Source organism: Ornithodoros turicata, chromosome 3 (assembly GCF_037126465.1).
Source record: "Ornithodoros turicata isolate Travis chromosome 3, ASM3712646v1, whole genome shotgun sequence".
Taxonomy (NCBI): domain Eukaryota; kingdom Metazoa; phylum Arthropoda; class Arachnida; order Ixodida; family Argasidae; genus Ornithodoros; species Ornithodoros turicata.
The window spans coordinates 5,668,267-5,677,051 of NC_088203.1; the positions used below are offsets into that span (position 1 = coordinate 5,668,267).

General features: G+C 43.9%; 1 protein-coding gene across 1 annotated transcript; it reads right to left on the minus strand.

Moving 5' to 3' along the window:
• Window positions 1–3,600: 3,600 nt before the first annotated feature.
• LOC135389830 (solute carrier family 35 member E3-like) lies at window positions 3,601–8,464 on the minus strand. Its single transcript, XM_064619865.1, has 6 exons — window positions 7,962–8,464; window positions 7,627–7,737; window positions 7,393–7,554; window positions 7,255–7,337; window positions 5,595–5,733; window positions 3,601–3,883 (listed from the first exon to the last, which is right to left on the minus strand). The coding sequence occupies exons 1-6, from the start codon at window positions 8,337–8,339 to the stop codon at window positions 3,809–3,811; spliced, it is 948 nt and encodes a 315-aa protein (XP_064475935.1). The 5' UTR covers window positions 8,340–8,464; the 3' UTR covers window positions 3,601–3,808.
• Window positions 8,465–8,785: the final 321 nt, after the last annotated feature.

Consider the following 8,785-nt stretch of genomic DNA (forward strand, 5'->3'; position numbering starts at 1 on the left):
CATTTGAAAATTCGGGTGTATTCGGGTTAAATCCCGTTACGGCATATTCTGTCGTCAGGAATTCGGGTGTATTCGGGTGATTTTTTTTGTTTAATAAAAATTTGTCTTAACATGGAACTAATGTTTAGCAATGTTATCTAACTTTATTTGAATGCACGCTTATGAGTGTGTCACGCGACCCATATGTTTTCGGGTAGATTCGGGTTAAACCCGAATTTTACAGATTTCGTTCGGGGGGTAAATATCGGGCGGATACGGGTTTAACCCTAAAAAGTCAGGCCCTATATATATATTGCAGTATTGTAAGGGATGGCATGAATGATATGTGACGGTATGGGTAGTACGGGTCCTGTGAAAGACACGAGTCATCACTCTAAGAAAAAAAATGAGTAGTTCTACTCCTTTTGGGGACTAAATGCATTGCCACAAAAAATAGTCCCTTTCGGGAGTAAATGCACGGGAGTAAGTGAATGTTAAAGAGTGGAGATTGCATTTCACGCGCTGTTGTAAGAGTCCCAAGTACATAATTCGTGTGCATGCATGAAAATACTTTGAAGCAAACCGTCAGCCGTGACCTATATCGAGTGATATAAAATCTTGCGCCATACATAGGGCACAATTTGCGAAAAAACGGATGCGCTAACTGTTTCTTATTCTGTGTGACTGGAAAATTGCTACGTTGGCTGAGTTATAGAGTCCTACGCCGTTTAAACTGACCAAGAGTACATATTTACGTAGAATGTTGAATTCAGGATGCTATTCGCGAAATTCATTGACAATTTGCAGTCCTGGGGAGCGAATGTCCGGACTAAATGTCGGGTTAGGGGACTAAAATGGGGAGTAATCGCAGAATAGGGGAGTAGAAGCTGCAATTGCTCCCCGTTTTACTCCTTTTTTTCTTAGAGTGCATGATCGGTACGTCAGTACAGTCACATCCGTTGTCCTTGCTCCACGAGTGATGAAAGTTCCGAATGTGCACCATGATACGTGCAATTAAAGACAACTTTGCAAAACCGCACCTGGAGCAGCGAAATTTTACTTCAAAAGGGAACATGTTTTTCTTGAGAGAGAAACTGATGTTCTGAGGCTGGAACAACATAGAAGAGACAGATACAAACAAAGCCTCAAATTGCCTGTTTTTCTTCTTTTTTTGTCTGTGAGGAGAAATTCCTCGTTTTTCCCACGGCTTCTTTTTCACCTTCTTTTTTTTAAACCGATCTTCTCACATCCCTTTCTTTCTTTCTTTTTTTTTCATCTTTGCGTCGGCCTTCTTTGTGAACCACCACCAGTAGAAGGCTGTTTCTTTGCTCCTTTGTGAACAGTTACCGCACCAGTTGCCTGAGAGAAATCCACGGCCGCTGATTGCGGTCAACATGTTCAACATTGCGCAATCTTTGAGGGGGCAAACGCGCGTGACGCATATTTGAAGCTCGGTTAGCTCTGTTCTCCGAGAATGCTGAACGAACGGAAGATTATAAGGGGTTAGCTGGTACGCACGATGAAATAAACTTTGGCCGGTAGTAGAAGGGCGTGGGTATACGGCAAGGGGGACGAAGGTAAGGGGGTCGGCCACGTGGACCCTCTTCTCTATAGAGAGTCAGGTGCAAGGTTTCCCCGATGTGAAAGGATGGATGCATATGAATTCGTAATGCTCTTAAATAAATGAAACGAAATGGAGAAGCTAAAAGCATGAGATGTCAGTATACATCGTGCACAGAGTGTCCGTGGCAATGCACACATCATCTACGATGTCTATACTATTTCGGTGACGTCTACAGCATCATGCCTGTGGATGCGCTTATGATCCCTAGCCGATGTTATTTATTTACATTTGAAATACTCGACAGAATCTTGTTCGACAACGGAAGTTTGACAGCGTCTTTATTGTACGTGTGAACACCAAGTTATCAACGCTGGCTGTTTTTATTTTATTTATTTTTTTATATTTCGCGTCTTTACAATGCCTAGAAAATGCAATCCAGAAGATGTGGGTTCGAGTCCTACAGCTAGCTAACCTTTTCAGTGACTTTCATCTTTTAATCGTTAATTTCTTAAGGCAAATTTGAGGCTTTGTATGTATTTGTCTCTTCTATGTTGTTCCAGCCTCAGAATATCAGTTCTTTCACAGAAAATGTAGACAGTGTCTGCACAGTTTGATTCCGTGTTATAGCGCCGCGAAGCAGCTGTGGCCATATAAGCGGTGTACAGATGCGGATAGGTGGAAAGAGGACAAGGAGGAGCTGGGTTAGCATCCGTCCTAGACAACTTCAAAGGGAACTGTGCCGACATTCGTCTGGAATGTCTTCGGAGAACCCACCTGAGACAGCACAGCCAATGGTAGGATTCGAACCCACCACCTCCAAGTCTTCTGCACTGGCTTTGGTTACCATCAACGTGCGGGACCCCTGGTGATTGAACAGGGTGTCCACACAGTTGTACCTATACTTTACGGTGTAGACGATGTTCACGTTTACAGTTAAAGGGGACAAAAGATGCACAAAACTTCTCCTCGCGTAACAGAAGTCGGCGTTACCTTGACAGGAATATATATATGAGGAACGGGAATGGCCCGTCGCGCCTTTTGCGTTTTATGCGCGAAGGAAACTGGATATACCCTTCCCGTTTCCACCGTAAACAGGTGCGACACGGCGGTGCGGAGAGGGCAAAAGGAGGGGGTGACCAATCACCGCGGGGGAATCGTTTGCGGAGACCAATGGGACAACGTCCCGCATTGGCTTTTTTTTTTTTTGTTCGTCGCGGCGTGTTCTGCAACGAATGAAACGAGCTCTCGCGAAAGAACGGCAGAGTGCACGCTAGGTCTCTGTGTTCCGCACAGCTTTAAAAAAAAAAAAAAAAAAAGATCCACTCGTGAAACGAGCGTATCGGAGAACCAGAGAACATCGTGACGTAACGTGGTCCCCGGGCACGTGACTCCCGACATAAAGCGGCACAGCTCGAGCAGGCGTATGAGCGGCGAGTGAGCTGAGAAGTTCAAAGAGAGACACACACACAAACACAAGAAAGAAAGAAAGCAGGAGGAGCTCCCTGCGTCACGCGCGGATCGTGGTGGCCGTCCGCGGCTGCTTTCTAAGACTGTTTTTTGTAAATTTGACTGCGCAGGTATAACAGAACGCAGATGGGAAATGTTTTGCATGGGTGGATCCTGGTGAACAGCTTGACGTACGAGACTGGGATTTTGAGGTACGTTAAATGTCACCGCGTTGCTCTTAGCAGATCATGTAGGGCCGGCGTCTACTTTTCGCCTCGGGGGAGACAATGGGGAAATTTGTGCCCCTCTCCTCTTCTATATTCTTGATGTTCTTTCACATCCCTCCAAGGTCAAAAATAAAGTTGTTGTTGTTGTTAAGAGAATAAAGCACAGGAGACTGAGTTCCGACCACAACACTAGCCTCCTTCCTTCGCAGACACCGTACAAGGCACAAAAATGTGCTCGTTATTGCTCAATCAAGGGCCGTTCAGTCTACCGAGCCGGTACCCAGTTGGTACTGGGTACCGGCACGCAGTAACAGCGCTGGCGGGACGGGTAATCGTGGCCGCATGGCACTCCCAAGGCAGTGAGATGCCCATCTGACTTGTGCGTACAAAAAAATCAAGCACTTTAATAGAAGCAATCCTATGGACAGCATCTCTTCCCCTGAAAATGTCACGGTCGTAAGGGGTCTTCTGGAATAAGCGCGTGCACACACACGCAGAGAAAAGAAAAAGGTCCCGGAGGTCGCACACAAACTAAGGAAGAGTTTGACTAGAACGGAATAAAATGGCCACCAGGGGAGATTCACTCTTGCCGTCACGATTTCAAGCTCCTCTTCTGTGAAAACTCCGAGGATGTGACGGGAAGATCCGCCTTCCTCTGTTCCTCGAGCTGAAAGAAAAGAACAGCTCCCAAGTAGGACACACCAAAGAAGGTGGAAAAAAAAAAAAAGACAACCCCCTCCCCACGCATGAGAAGAGCTCTCCTGTTGCGCAACATCAGGGGACGCTGCAAAAATTGGGGGCGAACGCCCCTTTCCTATGCGAAGACTGGGCAACTTTAGTAGCGAGGAAAATCAGTTACTTCACATAGACGTATTAACAGGCAACCTCCCGGCGGGTTCAAGCGAAACAAAACTCCGTAATGTGAGAGTTCATAATGGACCAGTCCTTCGAGCACATTCTGTAGCGTGCGCAAGATTAATGTTTTTTCGTACGTTATATTTTCTTTTTTAATTTAACCTCTGCACGCGATACAACCTGCAGTATTGAACCTCTGTGTGCGGATATGTCCGACTTGTCCCCTTTTCAGTATTTTCGCTGCAGTGACATCTATGTAGTACCAGTATGTACCTCCCACAAAGAAAATCTAGGACTAGTATACTGCAATTTACTGGCCCGCGGTGTAGCTTAAACTTTGCTACGATGCTGACAGTAACTTAGACTTCTGCTCACCAAACACCCCTACCTCCCTACCTCACGTGACCGTGTCAGCGTTGCCATTATGAGTGTTGTCCTCGGAAAAACGTGTGTACTAATTTAATGAATCATTATTTATGTTGGCGATCTAGGCCATTACTTTCAAGGTTCTTCTCTAAAGCAGTACTATATAAGTAGGGCCTGACTTTTTAGGGTTAAACCCATATCCGCCCGATATATACCCCCCGAAGGAAATCTGTAAAATTCGGGTTTAACCCGAATCTACCCGAAAACATCCGGGTCACGTGGCACACTCGTAGGTGTGCATTAAAATAAAGTTTGATAACATTGCTAAACATTAGTTCCATGTTAAGACAAATTTTTATTAAAAAAACAAAAAGAAATCACCAGAATACACCCGAATTGCTGACGACAGAATATGCCGTAACGGGATTAAACCCGAATACACCCGAATTTTCGAATGAAAAATATCACCCGATATTTACCCCCGAATTTGGCCAAAAATAAAACCCGAAAAAGACAGGCCCTATATATAAGCCCGATCCTGGCTGCTCCACCACACGAAGGTGACTTAGTCCTACCTAGCATCACCATCAAAGTCCAACTTGTGAAAACTGCTTTTTTTTTTCTGCATGAAAACCGTGTGTGTGTAATTACACTTAAAAAGATAGATATGTCATGCCCCTGGATTTTGTTCAATGTCTGCTAAGTCACACACCCGAAAACTATGCTAAAAGGATATGCATGTAGAGTAGACGCATGTTACACATTTTGTATTTGCGTTATTCGAGGCAACCCAGCTGCGATTACTTCACCGAATACTGTAAACGTAATATTATTTGCGACGTATTAATTGCTGCAAACGCTAAAAAAAAAATCGTGAAAAATTTTACTCGTGAAACAGAGCACAACGTTTCCCGCCAAAAAGGAAACAGCCCCGGAATCGCAAAATTAAATTAAAAATTTTTACAATTTTTTTTTAAATTAAAAATGCGCAATTCGCTAAAACCGATACATCACGAATCAGTATTCGCTTGAAGTTTTCTTGACTTGCTGTTTTTTTTTTTTTAGACTCATCCCCTTATTGGAAACAGAGGTTCAATCATGCAAGAGTGTTTTTCATCACCGATGAAAAAACCATGTGTACGAGAGCCGAAGGTCACCTTGAACCGCGTGTACAGGTACACTCCGAGGAACGTGAAGGCAATGCCGACCAACTGGATGAATTGAACACGATCGTGGAACACAACAAATCCTCCAACAAGCGTCAACAGGAACTTTGTGTGTCCGAGAACGTTGTATCTGTCGCTGTGGGTCAAGGTACACGGATTGTTCTGAAACTGTCTTTCAATGTTTCGCTCACTTCACAGTAGAGATCACATAGATATTCTTATCATAAATGTGAACCCGACCGTCATAAGCACTGTATACAGGGTGTCCCAGCTAAACGCGAACAGGTATTTTTAAAATATATATGTATATCACTCTGTTCTACATGAAGTCAGATGCAATATGTATATAGGGCATGACTTTTTAGGGTTAAACACGTATCCGCCCGATATTTAACCCCCCGAACGAAATCTGTAAAATTCGGGTTTAACCCGAATCTACCCGAAAACATCCGGGTTGCGTGGCACACTGGTAAGCGTGCATTAAAATAGTTTGATAACATTGCTAAACATTAGCTCCATGTTAAGACAAATTTTTATTTAAAAAAAAATCACCCGAATACACCCGAATTCCTGACGACAGAATATGTCGTAACACGGTTTAACCCGAATACACACGAATTTTCGAATGAAAAATATCACCCGATATTTACCCCCCGAATTTGGCCAAAACCCAAAAAAGTCAGGCCCTAAATATATAGCATATGCTGAAGGGCACTCCCTTACCAGCAAACTCCTAAGGCCATGTCCTAATTAACTTTCAATAATTAACTTTTTTAATTATAAAAGACGCAAAGTTGTCCCAATGAGAACATCTGGTCCCTTTGATCACCCGATACCGTAGCCGTTTCAAGAACAAAAATACGTTCGATAGGTCGTCTGCAAAAAAATTTGTGAAGGAACACATTTTTTTTCTTTCTCTTTTCACATCTCCAGTGGCACATCTTCCCTTCACTCCCAATGTGAGAGGGTGAAGGAGTACAGTGCCGCCTCATGCGTCGAAGATGAGCTTTAACTTGAGGAAACAAAACAAAAAACAGATGTATCCGGTGACGTTTTGTTTACTTTTACTCTTTTTACAGGGCGCAAGAGGTGACAGTGTGCTCTTTCACCCTCTCACATTGGAGGTGAAGGAAAGACGCGTCTCCGAAGATGTGCAATGAAAGAATCCAGCAAAAAAATGGTGTTCCTTCACGATTTTTTTGCGGACGATCTATCGAACGGATTTTTGTTCTGAAAACGGCTACGGTATCAGGTGATCAAAGAGACCAGATTTTGAACAACTTTGTGTCTTTTATGATTAAAAAGTTAATTATTGAAAGCTAATTAGGACACTGCCTTAGGAGTTTGCTAGTGCCCTCTTAAGGAGTGCCCTTCAGCATATGCTAGATTGCAACAGACTTCATCTAAAAAAAGGTGATATATTTTTTAAAAATCTGTTTGCATTATGCTGGGACACCCCTTATTTATGGAAACACAAATTAATGTTGTCACACACTATTTCAGAAAAGTAAACTCTGCAATAAATAACCTCCGAATCTACATGTGCTCGTGCCAGAACACAAATCATCAGCTACGAATGATGGCCATTTCAGCACAGCATTTCCACGGATCTTGATTACGAGGATTTTGATAAGGATTTTGATAAGGATACGTGATGGCAGATGTGTTGCCCAGGATCCAGTAGATGGAGAGATTGATGAGAAACGCCACGACGCCTGTGAGGCCCACGACCCCCTGGCCAGGAAATCAAAGTGATTTATTTACCGGACACCTCCGCACGGACACATACCAACTCGGGGAGAGACCAGTGGTGATTTAAGAATCCATCCTGGGCCCAAGGTGGCTCGACAAAAGGAACGATGCAGGCCAGAAGTAGAGCCGACAACGGGGCTTGGTAGAAGAGGAGCTGCATGGAATTCACCTGGAATTCCTTTTGCTTTTCGCTCACCCACTGGAAATGTGGAAAAAGCAAAGTTTGTTTCTGTTTTCCTTCCAAAGTTTGGCAAGCGGGTGCTCAGCTTACCACTTGGTAGAGTGAGGTCGTCAACACCCCAATCAATGCAAAAGTCGTGCCGAGTATGTTGAACTTGATGTCAAAGTAGGTGTTTAGGTAGACACCTAATGCCAGAGGTATCTGCAATGACAGTTAAACAGTGAAACCGTAGTGAATGCGCATGCTCGAGGCAGATCAAAGCAGACGATGCCCGACCTTGGTACCGGAAGCGCAACGCGTGATTAGTCGGCTTCTGCTTTCATAATAGCACCTTTGGCATTCAAATGTTAGGAGGAACACAAACATCCAACGCACGTATCAAAGGGGGCGGTCGTGATATGGGACTATACAAAAAGACGCCATACCAAAGTTAGTTTGACTCGAGTAGAAAAATTCTTGTCATAGAAGCAGGTCTGTATAATCATGATTGTGGGCATGGTCAGCGTTTTGATGATTTGGTATGTCCCCACGGTGTTGTATTCCAGCGACAGGTTGGTGAAAACGACAAAGCCGCAGAAAGTCACTGCGAGTGGCAACATCTTTGTAAGGGGCAGGTGCTTCACTTGAAAAATGTTGGCACTGCGACACACTAGCAAGCCGACGAATGTCATCAGAAAGTGGTAGAATGTCATTGTCACGTTGGGGAAATTGATGTAAACGTAGACCCATTTGTTGAGTATCACTATCACAATGGCTAATACGAGATTCGCTGCAAAGCAGAAGCCTGTCCACATGGGAAGCATGATTGGGACCTCAATCTGCGTACAACAATCGTGCAACAGTCACACTACATGCATTGCTTGCTCTTGCTACAGCAGACACAAAAAAAATGCCAAAAGATGACTAGCTGCTCGCGCGCTGTCACTCAAACCGGATGTGACGTCACTTGTGAAACTGCTTCCTGTTGCACTTATCCCTATGAAGCATAGTTTTGGTTTCGAATATGCACGTGGGGAACAGAGAATAATACCCTAATAATAATAGTCTCGGGTTTTTAAGTTATGGATCTATACCACCAGCTCGCTTGCTACCTCTCTATATCCTCTCGTTAGAGAATAATAGTTATAAAAAAAAAGAAATGTCTTCCAGCCCCAGACATAAATATCAGGATCAAACTACTTACGTTTTTCATAGACCATCTTTCTGACGTTGAATCGAGCTTGTTGAACGAATCTTACCTCGTGGTTTC

Coding starts and splice junctions, on each gene's coding strand:
- LOC135389830 (XM_064619865.1), bottom strand. CDS start 8,339: ATGCTTCCCATGTGGACAGGCTTCTGCTTTGCAGCGAATCTCGTATTA. Junction 7,555..7,626: donor CGACCTCACTCTACCAAGTG/GTAAGCTGAGCA, acceptor CCACATTTCCAG/TGGGTGAGCGAAAAGCAAAA. Junction 5,734..7,254: donor GGCAACACATCTGCCATCAC/GTATCCTTATCA, acceptor CCACAGCGACAG/ATACAACGTTCTCGGACACA.